The 18521-nt window shown below is 36.8% G+C and overlaps 1 protein-coding gene across 6 annotated transcripts in view; it reads left to right on the top strand.

Annotated features, from left to right (window-relative positions):
* tzn (hydroxyacylglutathione hydrolase tenzing norgay) overlaps positions 1 to 18521 on the top strand; it is a 66066-nt gene that overhangs the window by 10438 nt on the left and 37107 nt on the right. For 2 of the 6 annotated variants that reach the window (XM_083144024.1, XM_083144025.1), the window contains exon 2: positions 11511 to 11611. The exons of 3 other annotated variants lie outside the window; for them this stretch is intronic. In XM_083144024.1, the coding sequence (XP_083000150.1) occupies positions 11542 to 11611 (70 nt within the window). In that variant the 5' untranslated portion in view covers positions 11511 to 11541. Of the gene's footprint in view, positions 1 to 11510; positions 11612 to 18521 lie in introns of those variants that run through there. One more of the 6 variants, XM_083144027.1, reaches the window with a different exon arrangement.

The raw sequence follows: 18521 nt of genomic DNA, 5'->3' as shown, positions 1-18521 counted from the left end.
GTAATTCAAACGTTCTTTTTTATTTTGTGATTACATAATATCTATTTTAATATTCTGATGTAATTCTTGAATATTTTAAAGCAAATTTCTTGGCAAATTGATGCATATAATTAGAGTAGAATATTTACTCACCAATATTGATCAATATTTTTTAACAAATTTTAATTATTGCAATTTTCAAGTGTCAGTGGGAATCAGTAAGAGTATCAGCATCGGTTCAAAGTAGTATCGGCTCGGCTCTAATTATTACATGTAAAACTGAAATTTTTCAGAAGAAAAAGCCATGGTTTATGAGTTATTGCCCTTTTTATAAACCTTACCCAGTTACGAGGGGTAACAATCCACTTGTTAATCATAGTAACAATGGATATACTGTTTTGTAATTCGAGTATGTCATACCTTCATATGTATACTAATGAACCATAAAGTCGGAACGAGTGGCGAAACATCCTAAGAGGCCCAGAGGATTATTTTATTACTTATAATTTCATTAAATGACACTTGATAAAAAAATTTAAAAAATTGAAATTCTAGGTCTTCCGATAATTACCGCAAGTTTCCAACCCTGCCTGGAACCGTATCTGCGCATTCAGCGAGGCCCGTCTGAGAGTTACTAAGCTGGTCCCATAACAACCTATGTGATTCGTGCGGAAAAACATAATTTCAGGGGCACGTTCGCCTGTAACGTAAACTGTGAGGCTGACCTCTTTTTCTTTTCTCTCTCTCTCTCCCTGACTTCCGAAGAGTGTCGATCGTGTACGAGCGGGTGTTTTGCCGGGGCGGGACACACCCAACTGCTAACATTTCGCAAAAATGTGTTGGTAACACATCTAAACCTTGCCTCCTAACCTATCAAAGTAGGCATTATTAGAATTCTAACTGCAAAAAAAGCATGTAAGTTTGTTACCAGTGTTAAGTTTGGTGCTTTCAGCTTTTTGAGAGACTGCTTTTCGCGAACTGTAAGCTGCTGGATGTGCCCCACACCAATCTCGATTCAGAGAGGGAAAGTATTTTATTTCTTTGGGGGAAGGGATATCGAGACAAAATTTCCTTTTATGATTAGTGACATAACTGAAAACGCGCTACTTTTAAAAGGGGGCAAAGTACAGTGCAAACGTATTGAGAAAATCCATGTTTCTGAAATTTTCTAGTCTGTGTGTTACACAGAAAGGTGTCCATGTTCTCATTTAGCATTTCATCATTTTCTAAATCATATTATAATTTTTTTTAAAAAAAGGTCAAGCTGCCTGTTGAAGAAGAATTATATGTGTGAAAGAGTTAAAAAGAAATAATTGATTGATAGATTTGGTTTATTTTACTTGGCGTTCTGTCATTTTTGGCTAATTGGGAAGATGAGGATGAGCGATGATATCATGACATTGACGAAGGGACACTTACAGAGAACACCTATGACCAGGTGGGGATTCGAACCCGAGTCCCTTGTCATAGCACGCTGTTATAACCAATCCTCCGTGGAGGTCAGCATTTAAAAGAAATAAATACTAAGTGACGATCAAGTGATCCATTTCTTTAATGCGAGAAACATTTAGAGACTGTTATTGAAGTAGCAAATAATTTTTAGAAGCAGCTTTAATATAACAAGTGTAAGAGGGATAGGGCCTGACAGAATGGCTTTTACATTGGGTGACATGTGGTCAGTCCCATTGTCACTGTTTTCTGACCTTCTAGGCAGAAGTGCCTTTATTCTCAGATATCTAATCGAGACTAGATTAAAGTAGAATCTGAACCAATGCCTCCAGGGGGAATCAAACCTTCTACTTCTTGATTATAAGGTGAGAGCGTTAATCACTACATTATCCTTTACTATCCCTATCCCAACTTTTTCGAACACCAGTAGATGAGATTCAGGCAATATCTTATCTTTTATTTTCAAGGGGCTATTTTTAACATACTACTTTTTAAAAAATTCACATCTCCCCTCCATCCTGTGCCTACCCTTCCAGAGACAGCACGCTTCTCCATTGGTCGGAACTGAAATATAGTGTGTAGTTTTCAAGAAATAGCATGTTAATTGCTGCCACTTGGTTCTGGAATCTATCTGCCCTCCACGAAAATACATGTTATGGCTATATATATATCCCAATCCATCCACTAAAGCTTGACTTTGCATACATACTCCAGCCTCCCCGATCTGTTGAGTTACTTCCCAAATATGAAAATACACAGTGAAGCTACAGATCAGTAGGTGTACATCAGTTCAGTTGAGGCAACAAAATTCTTTGATATGGTAAGTGAGAAGCATGTCATACAAGTGGCCAGGTAAGTGGAACAGTGCCAACACAGTGCAAGCAACAAAGTGAATGCCCAACAGAGGTGAGTAAGTGCATGCATTTCCCAGTCTTAATATCAGTTGTAACTTTGAATCAGGTATGGTACTGCATGAGTTGTATAAAAGAGCTGTGAATGATGTTACTAAAGCCTGTTCGGTGAAAACACAAACTTCAAAATTCTATTTTTGTCTTTTCCGTCGAAAGACAGGGAAAGTCACATGAACCGCTGAACCAATCGGCTTGGTCCAGTTACCGTAGTGAGGGGGAAATTCTCGTGGTATTCTGCGTTGCCAATTTTTTTGTTTCGAGTTGTTTTCGAAACAGGTTGCTCCCTCAACACGGTCGAGCACGGCGAAACCTAATGGTTGCCGCTGCGTAGTAAGCAAATGGATCTCAGACTCCCTGCCTTTCTCTTAAATGTGAGTTAAGGGTGCATGTTGACAGCAAAAGGTCTCATGTAGGACTGGACAAGAATCAGGCATGTAGCAACACCACTTTTTCCATTGAAACTCCCACAACTGGAGGTGAAATGTCTGGGTTTCTGAAGTTTGTTCTTTGGCCGGTTGGGCTTTAATCATTTTTTTTACTGCAGTAAAATATTTGACTTGGGAGAGTACTATATTTTGTATTTTTGTTATTTTTTCTGCCACTTTTGATGAATCACAATGGTGAGTAATGATTAGGGACCGAATTTTCATGCAAATGCATATATTTTTATTACAACCAAAAAGTATGTACACTTCTTTAAATGTTCGAATCAAATCATTCCCCACCTTTTAGACATGAGTTTATAATGCATATTTTAATTGTTTGGTTAACGGGCTTAATATTTTGGAAGATTTTCTTTTGTACTGCATATTTTCCTCATAAACCTATTTTATTTTACATTTTTCTAAATATTTGTGTGCAAATCAAACTACAAATAGTTTCCCAATTTCCTCATTTTTCATTGATTCTATGAATTTACTTTGGCCGAATGGCAATCAGTACGAGCGTGTATTGCTCTTCGTAACTGATGCTGCTAGTTACATGATCAAAGCCGGTAATGCTCTCAAAGTTATACTCATATTTCCAAGTATGATATACTTGACTTGCACATGGGTTGCACCTTGTTGCAGAAACTATACGTGCAAACTTTTAGTTCGTTGACAAGTTGGTGTCTTCGGTGAAGAAGGTGTTTATTAAAGCTCCTTACAGCATACAAGCCTTCAAAACAACAGCTCCTAACACGCCACTTCCACCAGAACCAATTTTAACCTGCTGCAGCACATGGCTCAATGCTGTCATTTATTATGCTGAACATTTAAAAACGGTTAGGGATATTGTTAGTACATTTGATCCCCATAGTGCAGCATCGATTCAGATTGCTCAAGAAGTATTAAAGCACGCAGACATAGAAGGTAATCTTGCCTTCATTTCAGCTCATTTCTCTCATCTTTCATCGGGCATTACCTCTCTGGAAAAAGCAGTTCTTCACTAAGTGATTTGTTGAATGATTTGCTGGGAAAGTTCGTGAAACAGTGAAGGAAAAAGTGCACAGCATACTTCCTGTGAGGTGGAAAGATTTTTAGTCTTTTCATTAAAAATACATGTACATAATGTAATTTGAACGTTTTATTTGTTAGTTAAAAATTTGTGTGGAATCAGTTTTTACACCCTCAATGAAAATTTTGTGTGCATATTGTAATGCATATTTTGAAGTTTTTTCTGCATAAGTGCATGCATATTTTCACGTTTTTTAGTGCATAAAAATCCATACCCTAGTAATGATTATATGATGAAAGAATGCTCACAAAAAAATCCTATGCACATGCCAGGACTTGAACCTGGAAACTAGGGTGGCTGGATGATTGATCACTTAATGCATTACCAAGCAAGCTTGGTAATAATCTATCCTGGCTTTATGAGGGTCCATGTGTTGCCTTGGTACCTCTGCATGTTAAATGCTTGACCATTGATGGTTGTGGGTTTCAGGTCCCTTGGGTGTATGTCCTTTGATGAGTTTAATCTAATTAGCATGCAGTCATCCTCAGCATAAATGACCTAATTTAGGCGAAAGCAGAACTTTTCCAATAGCACTTTTATCATACTAAAAAAAAATAATTGTGATTCATGATATGTTTCAGTTTTTTGCTTTTCAATAACAGCTAGTTCTCTAAGGTTCCCCACTGAACATCTGAAACTATCAGAACATTTTCAAAAACCATTTAGAAGCATTCCAGTTGATAGTAATTTATTGATCTACTGCTAATTCCTTGTAAGATAATTAGCAAATTTTTATATAATTACATGTTTTATTCCAGCTCATTTAGTTGCATGAAAACATAAAATGTGAAGGAATTATACCAACATGACTCATATTTTCATTGCTTATTTATATGTACTTATTTTTACATAACATTATGTGTGTTGGGATTTCTAACATAATTTGTGTCATATTTTTAAGGCTAGTGAGTGTTATGTGGCATAGAAATTTGTGCAGTGCCAGATGGGTTGGAAATATTTATTTATTATTGCCTTGTTTTAAGTGGCGGAGTTAAGGCCGTACAAAGCCTTTTCTTCCACTCAACCATACACATAAATATTATACATTATTATATTAAACACCAAGTACATTGTCATTTCACATATGTCCACACACATTATACTCATACACACACAGGGGGGTATTATGGTGCAGACTGCGCCATCAAGATTTTTTGGGGTATTTTTTTTTACCTTCAAATAATATAAAATTCAACATTTATATAGTTTTCTAAAATATATGTAAAATGTTTACGCCTTAAATCCACCATTTTGAATCCATTAGATGAAGAAAATAAAATATATAGGGGTAGGGGTGCCCTCAGGTGGGTTTTGGACGCATGTTGTGTCCACTCAACTTTGGAGCTGGGGGGGGGGGGTATTTTTATAATTAAAATTTCAATGGTAATTCAAACTTGTGTCGAATGCTACATTGTTCACATCAATTAACCATTGCTGCTATACCTAGGTATAGATATCAATTTGTAGACTTCCAAGGGAATTGTAATGGGTAATATGTGTTTTGTTGGGGGGAGCAATATCCAAATCTTACATATTAGGCCTTAAATTGAGAATTAAATGTTGGGGGGGGGGGGAACAATACACCCAACTCTTCAATATCAGCATTAAGTCTTCGATTATGGTGGGTATTTCAGTTATACCCTGGAGCAAGCGAACGAGAAAAAATCTCTGTGCAAGTAGTGACCTGAGATGGCTCCACCAGCGAATACGTTAGAGTATAGGGATTGCATGGAGGGAGGAGGGGATGGGACTGCAGTTACCAGCCTCCCCTTCAGCGTGTACTGCTTCGCTCTGCCCAGCCGATTTCCCCCCTTCTCTGATGCTATGCACGACATTGCCCCAGAGATTTCCGGGACAGAGTATAGGGGCAATTGAGCATTAAATTGAGAGGGGCATCCAATTCTTGTGTATTACTCTTGTCTTAGACTGTTGCACAAATTCTGGTGCGGGGACAGAATTATTTGTTTTGGAGGAGGCAATATCCACTCTTCAACATAAACAGTAAGTCTAAAATTGTCATGGAAATTTTGGTGGGAGGATTGAGTATTAAATTTAAGGCGGGAGATATGAAGCTCTTGATAAAGAGTTAAGTCTTGGATTTTCAAGGGTTTTCTGTAGTGGGGGGGGTTCAGTTATTATATCACAGACAAACACACGTTTTCGGCTGCGAACGTTCGAAAAGAGTAACTATCGTGGGATCCTAAGAAACTATTGACACCCCATTCAATTAATATTCTTGAAAGCCTGCAAAGAAATGGGTGTAAAAATTTTCTTGCTCGCTTCACTCGCAGTGCTGTCTTAAGAATATATGTGTTTGACGTTTTACTCTGTGACTGTGAAGTTTTATACTACGCTACATTACAAGACATTGACGATATTCTCCATATTGATTAATAACATCACTTCTTAAAATATAATGCTTAGTGTTGGTATACTGCTTAATTTAAAGCAGGTGCATCATTTGGATGGTGTACTTCTATTAGCAATATTATTGTATTATTGATTTCCTGCATGCTGTAATAGTTGTACTCAGTGTACTTCATATGTTAACACCTTGCACGTTACCCGATAAAAAAGAAAAATAAATATTTTCAAATTCACATTTCTAACTTCTTGTCACAGGAAATGTTAACGTTAACAAGTGAAATTTGCATTGAAGATAAAATCCAGGTAATTATTGCTATGGATGACCAAAATAATTATATTTACCTCAAGCAGAGGGAGGAAGTTCTTTGAAGGAAGAACCGTATTATATTCTCGCCCTGAGCTAAGAAATTCTATCTAAGCCTCGCGACAGGTTAAGTTTGCAGCACCGTGCCAATCTTGCCTCAACCGTCGAGCTGTTCATGTCACAGGCAGCGAGAAAATCGGCAGTATTGCAGCGGAACTATATTCTGCAAGCACGTTTGGGTCTACATGTGTGAAATTATGCTGCAAACTGAACCTGTCACGGAGCTGCAGCAAGTTATTGGTTTGATTGATTTAGTTTATTTTGCTTTGCGTTTTGTGCCTCTTGGCTAATTTGCGAAGATTGGGATGAGTGATGAAATTGATGAATGGACATGCACAAACAACGAAGCCCAAGTGGGATTCAAACCCGGGACCCTTGGCATTGCAGCACGATGTGCTAACCACTCGGCCACAGGGTCCGGCAAGTTATTGGTTTGGCCAGGTTGAATTTTCTATCTTAGGTTGTTTAACAATTTGTGTTAAATGTGTGGATTTTATAAATTCGCAAACAATGTTTAAATGCATATTTATATATTTTAATTTATTACATTTAAGCAATCAATGTGCTAGCTTTCCGTTATTTCGAAAAGTGAACAATTAAGAAAATACGGACAGTTCAACATGTTATTGCATTCAAATAAACATCAACTATTATGTATTCATCCAAACTATTGTGGGGGATTTTAATGAATGAATTAAGGTGGGGGGAGGGTAATGCATTCTTGATCTTGGGATGATGGACATCCCTGTTTAGAGAGGAGGGGCAGATAAATTATAGTGTTCAGTAAAACTAAAAAAGTAGTTACTGTCAGTAGACATGCTGTCGTAATTAAATATTTTATGGAGATTATAACATGGTTTGAGGGGGCGAATGACATGATTCGGAGCCCGTGGGGACGCATTGTGATTTGAGGGGGGAGCACATGACATGATTTGGGGGGGGGGTAGAAGTCCCAGAGGTGGGTTTAAATGACACAGGTATGTGTTCATATCAAGTAATCCAACTATTACCATCGTAGTGTTAAAAATAAAGGAGGGGGGGGTATGCCCACTTTGTGACCACCCTGTATTTTCAATGCCTAACTTCGTGCACTTCGATGAGAATAAAAAATTGGTTTACTCTTGCATGCAATGTGTGGTGAGCCCCCCACCCCTTGCAAGTACAAGTGTTCTGAAAGCAAATCTGTTGTGTTTTTCACTGCTTGACATGTTGGGTATGTAAGTTGCTTTTTGTACGTGGATGCACCAGTTTTATTAGGTTGGCATTCCTGCAAACTTGCAATGCGTTATTAAATGTGTAACATCGACACAGTTGAAGTTTAGGACCATTTGTTTTTCACACCATGAGTTATAATTCAATGTTCCAAAGCAACTTTTTTGTTATTAGTATTACTATAAACATCATCACATCCTAATATACACCTTGAAATATTATTTAATATTGTGCTTTTACAGAGCTGGAAAATTGACAACAGATTATGAACAAAGGATAATGTGTGTCATATTTTTTTAGGATTCTAATAAAAAAACACTTATGCAGAGCAGCACAACAAAAAAGTAGCCCAGGTCAGTCTGTAATAACTCACCATCATAGAAGATGTTAATAGTTGCCCCTGATGCATCAGTGCAAGACTGTGCATATTGAATCATGTTTTAGTACATATGGGATATAATAATGACATCAATAGCAATTACTACATGTGATGTCCATCAGTTCCTGTATTGTGTATGGACTTTTCATGCATCGCGTTCTTCAAGTGTCCCCAAATATGATAATCACATGTTGTGAGATCAGGAGAATGTGGTGGCCACAAATTTTTGCTAAAAGTTTGCTCTTCAGTGATGACCTCATAGACAAGCTGCAGGAACAGAGATGTTTTCCATGTCACCCCATCCTCTTGAAAGAAGTAGTTCAGTCTTTGCACTTCATTGAGTTGAACAGTGAATTCATCAAAATTATTTATGTAGTTTTTTTTTTTTTTTTTCATGTTGATGTTATTGTCAAAGAATATTGCTTCAATTATGTGCATTCCTGACAGAACACAAAATATCAATTTTGGGTCATGTAGTGGCTGCTCATGCACAAGGTGGGGGTTTGTTACCACTCAGTAGTGTGTGTTCTGCAAATTTTAATGTTGACTTCTTCATATCTAACATCTTCTGGAGCACTAAATGCAGGAGAACTTTGTTTTGGGACATAGACCCCCTAGTGCACCACTTCTTAACCAAGGTTTCTAGTAGGGCTCTCTTCACTGGTGGGCCTGTATTCGGAAACTTTTCCACCAACATTTTGCAGGTTAATCTTTAGCAGACAAAACCACTCCTGCATGTTAGCCTCTACGCACGAGCACTTCCCAGGCACGTGCTTTTCAAACTTACCACTTGAAAACTAATTGTCATACAGAGATTTTTTTAATTTTTTTTAATGACTGGGCTTTTGGCGGAAGGAAAGTTGTACATTGTACCTCAAATAATGGAAGTTCAGGGAAGAAGAAGAAAAATAAAATCAAAATTTATCCACTTGTAAGTTCTGTCCCACAGCATTGGTTGAGGAAAATCGACATTTTCAATTTTTTAAGAATAGTAATAGTAAATACGTACATTGTTTTGTGATTCCAGAATGTCATACCTTCATATGCATTCAAATAAACAAAAGAGACAGAACTGAAATATCTAAGGTGAGGTAATTACTGCTACATGGTGGTGATATAGCAACTATACCGCTCGCCTTTTGGCAATCACACGTTCTGGTAACACTGGGTTACTTCTTGTCCTCTAGAGCTTTTCTCATGTATGACTTGCATATCATCACACTTTAGTCTGTTGAGCGCAGCATCGTGCTCAATGCAATACAGAAATTTAGCTGAGCAATGGTGACAACAGACTTTTAACTAATGATTAGCTATTTACTTGCTCCATGCAGTAACAGAGCAGTAGATGCTGAACGTTTAATTGAGGCTATTTGTACGCATCAAAAGATGTATTATTATTATTATATTTGTACATCTATACTTACTCTATGCTGTTGATTCAGGCTACTTTTTTGTACACTACACTGTGTAATGGTCATTCTCATGTGTGGATTTTTAATGGGGAAGGGGCTCCAGCATAAGACAATTTTAAAAAGTAATAATAGTTGTAATGTGGAAACTGTGGTCCTTCAAAATTTAGCTGCATTATTACCCACATAGGCCCTAGTACTTAGATGATAGTCTATCAGTGCATATTATTTGGATTGGTGTAATGCAGTAATTGTAAACTGCGATCGGGCAATGTTTTATGTACACTGTGTCCCTAAAGTCACCATCTATATCAATGTAAACATTGGCATTTAATTCTTTCTTTGTATGAAAGCATGTATGAACAACATTCAACATTCTTGGAATACGGATATGTTAGGGAAATAGTAGTAATTGGGTGCCAAAACTGATAGGGGTGGCAAGGATGGGTTGCCTTCTCTTGATAGACAAGGCTTAGTTTTAAGAGACCATAGTGTGGGCAACTGCCCCCTTAATGGCCCTCACTGTGTAAAAGTCATGAAGAATAAGGAACCTAAGTTAACCTCTGAACTTCATTGCATGGGGGGTTATCAGATCCAAGATTTATGAACTTAAGGCTAATGATCTAATGGGGTTACATAATCATATCAGGGCAATGCCTGATCTATCACTCTTATGTTTTGGACCAGCGCTGAAGGAAGGAATGTATGTGTGTTGACGTGATGTTACGTTAGTAACTGCAGTAGATATCTTTGAATTTGTTCTTGGTGCTATGTGTATGCAGGATGTCTACCGGTCATGAAATTCAAGAAAAAGTAATGTAGTCAACAAGTAGGTCAATAAAAAGTCGAGAAATTCTACTTGTGGTCAAGAACCTTTGGTATCATAATGATTGATTTAGTTAATTTTACATTTCTGCCACTTTTGGCTAATCGCAAAGATGAGGATAAATTGTGGTAAGATAAGATGGATGAAGGGACAATCACAAATATATGGGGACGACAACATGAGCCCCGCATAAGATTATACTAGCTGAGAGTCCAGATACCAGAATCTCTGTAGTCTGCCAAATGTAGTCCAGGATGCATTAATAGATAAAGTAAGCTTAATTCTTGTGTTATAAAAATATATAAATAACTTACGTGAGTGAGTAGGAATGTTTCAGAACAACGTTTCGGAAGTCTGTACTACTTCCTTCATCAGGTAAAAAAATAAAAAAACTAGGTGCCAAACATGGTACTGAATTGTTAAATCGTAAGTTGAGGATTCAGGTTGAGGATAGAAAAGGTAAAATCTTACGGTGACAGCCTAAAAACTCCGATGTAACTCTTCGCTGGTTAAAAATTCCCTATGTTAAAAACAAAAACCACAACTAAAACAAATAAAAATTGAAGACCCATTACAGTCCCCTAGTGACTTCTATCAGTGTTAGGTAGAACACATGGATTGTGAGTGATCCTATCCTCCGTGGAAGGTGAAATTTCCCCTCCAGCATTACCCTCTTATGATTGTATATGTCACCATTCCAAGTTTAACTCTCTCTCTTCTTCGACGGCCTTCACAACCTCGGGAGTGACATGAAAGTACTACAGCACCATTGTAATATGCTTCTCTTGTTATATACAGCTCCAGTTTTTATCTTAACTGGTCCTTTGGTACGGGTTTTGCATTAAATAAATATTTATTTTCTTAATTGATAATTTCCAACTTTCCAATAAATAAAGGTAAAAAAAAAAGTGAAGAAAAATCAAGAATTTTAGATTTGTTATTTTGGTCGATACCCTGGTATGGGTATAAATAAATAGATGGTAACTTTAGGGACACTTGCCTTTGGAGTTGTTTATTTCTGAACCCTGATTTCCTTTGCTTTATTCATGGTAGTTAGAAAGTTGCTGTTTTACCCTGTCTTACGTTGATGATAGTCTGCAGTGTGAATTTGTTTCAGCTTTATGTAGCTGTGAGATTTCGGCCAGGTTATGTTCAATTCCATTGTCCGTGCATTACCTAACACTGTTACAGACTGGCTTACGGCTGCATACTTTAAAGGTGAGTGAAGTTCTTTATTAAAATGCGGGTCCCATATTGAAATTTGAATTTACTATGATTTAAATTTAGCATATTTCTGGATTCATGTAATCCTGATGGAGAGACTTGATGGTAAGTTGCTCTCAAAAGGGATGAGTTATACTTTGACAAGGATTTTGGTTTAGAAGAAATTTGAATATTTGTACTAGTGAAATATTGCATGCTTGTGAGCTACACCATAATAAAATATTTCTGGATTTAAGTGTAGTAATATATTACCCAATATACTGGAACATGATTAAAAATAAGACTTATATTTCTAACTTCTCTTTTGTCTACTATATCGCTCAAGAAAGGCCAAAATTTGTATGTGTAGAGCAGTGTTTGTTGTATGAGGTGTCCAAAAAGTCTCACAACCGAGATTTTGAACGTATGTAACTTTTGTGCAAAAACGATGGAGACATGAAACTTTCAGAAAGATGGGTAGGTTAAGTTTTTGTGTGATAATTTTCAAATCTTTCCCCAATGGTGCAGTGGTAGCATCGTCACCTTGTAATCAAGGGGTCTCAGGTTTGATACCCGTTGGAGGCATAGTGTTCAGATCCCACTTTAAACTTTAGGCCCAGTCCCAATTAGCCTTACTTTACATAAAGTGGACTTAAAACACCAAATCATCTGGACATTGAAGATCATAGCCAGATGTCGGGTACATCTGGTACTGACCTCTAATATAACCAATGTTGCCAGGACTCCTCGTAATTTCGAAGAAGCATATTTTTTTATGAATATGCCATAATTAACCACATAAAATCATCTGTAATGAGGGTGGTGACAAACCTGGAAAACCGGGAAAAGTCAGGGAATTTGAGAGGTCAAAAAAAGTCAGGGAATTTTGCCTTTATTGACTTTTTTTTTATATGCGATAGAATGAATGTGCCAGGCGTTTGCTTTGAAAGATGTCTTTATGTAGCGCTACATGGGAACAGGAAATCTTGTTGCTAAATCTCGGCCTCAACTTTTAGGCCCCTTTTATGCACAACACAACCACAGTGCCAGAACAGAAACCAACCAGTGATGGGGGAGCGGAGGGAGAGAGAGAGAAATTTCGGGAGGGGCAGAGAGATTTGATAAACCTCTAAATATCACGTGAAAAATGCATTGAATTATAATTTTTGTTGTCTGTATGGAAGTAGTAAGAGGACAGAACAGTCAGCAGATGGAGGGTTGTGGGGTGGCACTGTGTGATAGTTGTTGAACGTCGTAGCATGGCATTTTGTCAGACATTCTGAAGGAATATGGAAACTAAAGGGCGCTATGCAACCTTGTATTTTGTTGAATGTCATGGTACGTGTTGGATGTACATTTAGGCTCCATTGATGCACACGATTTTTGTCTGATATCGCCGTCCGATAATGTTGAACTTCGACAATATCTTCACTACAACATGCATTAATGCATGCATGACATTCTTATGGAATTGATATTTGTTGGATGTCTTCGGACTGCAACATCTGACAAAAAATCCATGCATAAACAGAGCCTTGTACATCCGAGTTTGTCTGGTGTGGTACAACATTTCATTGAACAAAGTTTTTGGCTCCTTATATGCATGCAATTTTTATTGAATGTAGCAGTTCTATACTTGTCAATCTGTGACATCCAACAAAAATCACATGCATTGCGGTCTCATGAATCCGATGTTTCTTGAATGATCCAGTATGACATTTTTTGTCGTTTACGACGTTTGTCGGATGCAACATCCAACAAAAATGGAGCCTTAGTGTGCTGCACCCCTGCAAATATGCTGCTGGAATTTTGTTACTCTTCCGGCTCACTTAATCTTGTTCAATGTAGAAAATTGTACAAAGGTTTTCTTTCATCATCCAGGCATAATACTGGTTTAGCACAGCTTAACATTCGTTTACAATGACATGGAACTGTAATTCCATGTCAAGAAGAATCCAATAAATCGGGATATATATATATATATATATGTTGAATAGTGTCACGAAAATGTCATAGAAATGTGGCAAGTGCATGATGCTCCCAACCTCAAGTTTTCTGCAACACTCATATTGCAATTCAGGCCCCCCACCCCACCCCCTTTGGCCCTGTCTGTTTAAACTCTAGGAATGTTAAATGTTATGAAATAAAATTATAAAAACAAATATGTAAAAATTTAATATCATAATTACTCGAATCATTCAATCCTAAAAGCATATCACTTTCTTCAGTAATTGACGTTTCTCTGCCAGACCTACTAAATTTTCACTTTTCATCTACTGATTTATACAAGGGGCGTTCAGAAAGTAAGTTCCAATTAGTAGGGACCTTGATTTTTCACAAACGTGATAATAGTGAAAAATGTGCAGTTGTGTGGACACATTTTTCACCAATTCGAAATGGTGAATTAACGAGAATTTGCCATAAAATGTGAATTGGAATTTTTTGCACATTTTAAAAATGTGCTTAAACAACGAAAAATACGTCGAAATCCAACTTTCTTGTCTTTTTTAGGCTTAGAGAAACAAAATGTGCCATATTTGTGTATCTAGAACACACAAGTTTTCCAACATTTTATCCAAGAGAACAACATAATGCATGTTGTACTTGGAATAATTCCAATAGCCACATTCAGTCAAATATTTCCCACGATTTTCTCAACTTCTATCAGAACAATTTGTACCACAGACCAAAGTGGTGGCATTCACACAGAAGCCGCATCATCAGTATTTGTCGCACGACAAGTGTTTTGAATCACCGAGCTAAGTAGTGTGATTTTGTTGGAGATCGAGTGCTCACCTACCACCACAGGGGAGTCGTAACATCGGCATTTGTGGAGCGACAAATAATGGAAAATAACTTCCTCAAAAATCGTTACCAACATATCAAACTGTCACGAAAATACGTACACCATGTGGCCTACAATCAGTAGTTTAAAAACACCAGGAAGGTATAATTTTAGGTATATTTGCCACAAAATTTGCTAAAATGAAAATGTGAATTTTGGGAAAAAATAACACCAATTTGGAAGAAAAATAGCAAAAGATCAAGGTCCCTACCGATTAGGCATAAATAAAACAAGAATATCAGTAGTAATTAAAAGCATTAGTTACAGTAACTCACAATCTAATTTTTCGCATTATAGGATGACACTAAATTTTGTGTGCGCATGGCATGTGTGTCTGATAGCAAAGACTGGGACTATCTGTACTGCAGTGCTGCTGTCAAAACCTTGTCCTGCCAGAAATCTCTCAGCTGAACAAAGAGATGAAAGTGGGCACATGCAAGGCCAGGGCTGTACAGGGAGTGGTCCAAGATTTCTCACTTGAAATGATGTAAAAGAGCCTGTATGTACTCAGCTGTATGGGGTGGTGAACATTGGATTGGTCTTCATCGTCTGATCATACTTTTGCTCATGTGATGTCTGGTCTGTACACCTCACACGATTGCTGGTGACTATGCCGGATTCTGAGCGTAGAAAAATCTGATTACCACACATACCTTGCAGTCGGTGGGAGACTGTAAGAGAGCTACCATCTTTAAGCTAGAACTCTCCTAAAACGGCTGTGTTTTACTGCACCAGAATACAGCCACACAACACTTCTTCCTGCCTGCATATTCATGTTGCGCTCCGACCATTAGTGCCACATACAGGTGCCATTGGAACTTTTATCTGGGTGCCCTTCGTACATAAACTTTTGGAAGCTGTTATCAACAGCGTGTTCCTGAGTTTAATATTTGATTAGCTAAATCAGGCACCTTTACAATGCAGTTGATTCCCCTTCCATAAATTGATTCCGTTTAATTTTTAATACATACGTGTATATGCCCTTTTTGCTAGTAATAATGCATGTTGACAGTTTCACAGTACTTCACTTGGATATATTGTGAATGTTTGAACTGAAAGAGAAGTCCCATTGATAATGTAAGGAAATATGACACTTTGTATTGTATGATTCAATTGTTTCACTTGTGTGCAAGGGTTAAGTTGTTTGCTTTACATAGAAAAGAGAAGTAGGTTTGTGCATTGAAAAATGAGTCTGCACTCATGGTTCTTGCAAGGACAGGGTTCCAAACCTCAGTGAAATATCAACATATAATAAGAAGAAAGGCTAGATATTGAAAAATTACAAAATTCCTTTTTGCATCAATCACTACACTCTAATCTCATTTAGTCATAACTTTAAAAACAATCAAATATTTTATTTTAAAACTGGCTGCATGTGAAAAAATCCCATAATTCCTTTCTAGCTTGTGAATAGTAATAATTTTCCAAATTCACTATTTTGCAGTTTAAATGCAAATCATAGAGAAATGAGTCAAGTTCGTGGAAGCTAATATAGGTACGTAATATACCTGGTTCTGTATGACATTCTTATTTGCATTTGCAAAAACATGAATTTAGTTTATAATTGTCAGGGAGAAATCTAAATTTTGTCCTGAAAAACCTGGAAAAGTCGGGGAATTTCATTTCTGCTTGTCTGTAGCCACCCTGGTAATGCTTGCAATCTGTAATAATTTATCATTCTTTTATCAGTTCGATAAATACACAGACCATCAATGCACATATTTTTTTTTTGCAAGGCACTCATATTTGACTTTTACACACGTTTTTCTTTACTTGCATACAACAGGGTGTCAACCAGTAAAGAAAAAGTCCAGAAATCAAGAGAGAGGTCAAGAAAGTCAAGAAAAAGTAGAGAAAGTATGCTTGTGGTCAAGAATTTTTGCCATTTTTTTTAGTGTATAGTGAATTTACATTATTATATACCTGCACTGGGATTTCATAAAATTGAATATTCGGAAATCTAAAATTGTATTGAATTGTGGTTAAGATATCTTCACTTTGTTTTTTAATAGACACATTCTTGTATATTGGAAGTTGTGTAAAAATATTTAATAATGTGGCCATTCGGCACCCAGGATGAAGTCTGAAACATTAATTTTTACATGCATTAATAACTAAATCAGCTCTAAATGATTTGCTTTATTTTACTTCACCTTTTGTGCCACTTTTGGCTAATTTGCAAAGATGGGGATGAGTGATATGATGAAAAATTGATGAATGGACATTCATTCAAACATCCATCCATGCCCAGGCCAGGATTTGAACCTGGGGCCCCTGGCATCGTAGCTCGATGTGCGAACCACTCTGCCATGGGGCCAGCTAAATCTCTTGTTAAAGTGCAGGGTTTTTTTTTTTTTGGTTTTTTTATAATCTGCCTCATTAAATAAAAATATATATTTTGTTAGTTTCCAACTATACCTAGGTTGGGGGGAGATAAGGAAAAGAAAAATAAGGTCATGAAAATGTCAAGATTTTGGATTTGTTATTTTGGTAGACACCCTGTACAAAAACTTTTTTACGTATTAGTAACTTTTTCCACATATTGAATGTTCACGTTGAGCATGATTTTCTTGATTAATGTTTAAAAAATATTCACATAGATAAAGTTAATGCCCAGTGTAAGTTTCATGTCTCTATTGCCTTTTGTACAAAAGTTATGCACATTCAAAGTCTCAGTTGGATGAAATTTTGAACACCCTGTGTATGCTCTTGTAGTTAATAGGGGAGAGAAGACATTCATCAGGATTATATTGCCCATTGGCTTAGATTTTTCTCAGGAAATAAATGAATGGTGGGTATGTAGTGAAATATAAAACTTTCAAACTGTAATCTGTCCTTTCAAGTTCTGGCATCAGTGCTGATGCATTTAAATATAGTGAGTGATGTCCTTATTCATAATTCTTTTTGTTTCAGTAATGTATTAGATAAATATGTCATTTCATTTTTTTAAATATTTTGCACTAAATAGTGTCTTATGCATTCTGTTGGAAAATATGTTTTCTGTTTTTGTTTATTAGTCACAAGCATAAGTTGCACATTGTAAACAAATCACATATTGTGTCATTTCTTGAGCCAATTGTATAAAGCAGTTAGTTGATCTTCGATTAACCATTAAAATTGGACTGAGATTAAGTCCCTTTGATCTGCGGTCAAAGTAAACCCCCCGAATTTTGTCCCAATCAGCAAACTATGATGTTAGTTCAGCTGTTGTACCATGCTTGTACTAACAAATATTTGCTTTAAAAATGTGTTGCAAGTGAACTTATGAGGAAAGATTCAAGGACAGGAGAATCAATTCATAAATCCTGTTTCCATAATAATAATAATAATAATAATAAAGAAGCACCAATCATGCATAACGAGGTGAACAATGATAAATATTTCTTTCCATTTTGCTTTCCATATTATCATGTCATTGTTATTTGCTGTTTGAGAAGTTGTGTATTTTTTCTTGAAATTTCACCTCAAATGACTACTAGAGCATATTGCTTTAATTTTCCGATCAGCGAGAGATGAATTGAGAGCAACCAAATGTTGATACAAACAGAAAATATTAGCCTACCTGCTTAAGTTTTCTTTTGTTGATATTATTGTGAAATTTGCATTGGGTGAAGAGGGAGTATAAATATATTACTATTTCACCTGCTGCATCCAGCCTAGTGTCATTGCAATTCAAAACTGGAACAGAGCATGTAACTTGGGCTGTAGTGTATACAGGGTAAGTCAAAATGATGGACCATATTTCAGACATTTATTTTGTGATATATAATATACAAATGTTATTCTGAGACATGTGCTAAGAAAGGTAAACTGTCAAAGTTTTTTTCAAACAATTCACAAGTGTTCTATGTGAGCACCTCGCAAAACACGGCACACATCAAGTCGATAGTCTATCTCCTGCCAAACTTTGTGTAACATGTTGCGGTCAATATCAGCAATGGCTGCTGTGATGCGGGCACACAGGTCATCCAATGATGTTGGAAGTGCTGGTACGTAATCATGATCCTTGACAAAAAAACCCATGGGGTCAAGTTGGGGGAACAAGGTGGCGAATGAAGGAGAGGTCCATCCTCCAGAGAT

The sequence above is a fragment of the Lepisma saccharinum genome, chromosome 22 (assembly GCF_977018435.1).
Source record: "Lepisma saccharinum chromosome 22, izLepSacc3.1, whole genome shotgun sequence".
Lineage (NCBI taxonomy): Eukaryota > Metazoa > Arthropoda > Insecta > Zygentoma > Lepismatidae > Lepisma > Lepisma saccharinum.
Note: the sequence above shows the minus strand (reverse complement) of the source record. Positions and strands in the feature narration are given on the sequence as shown.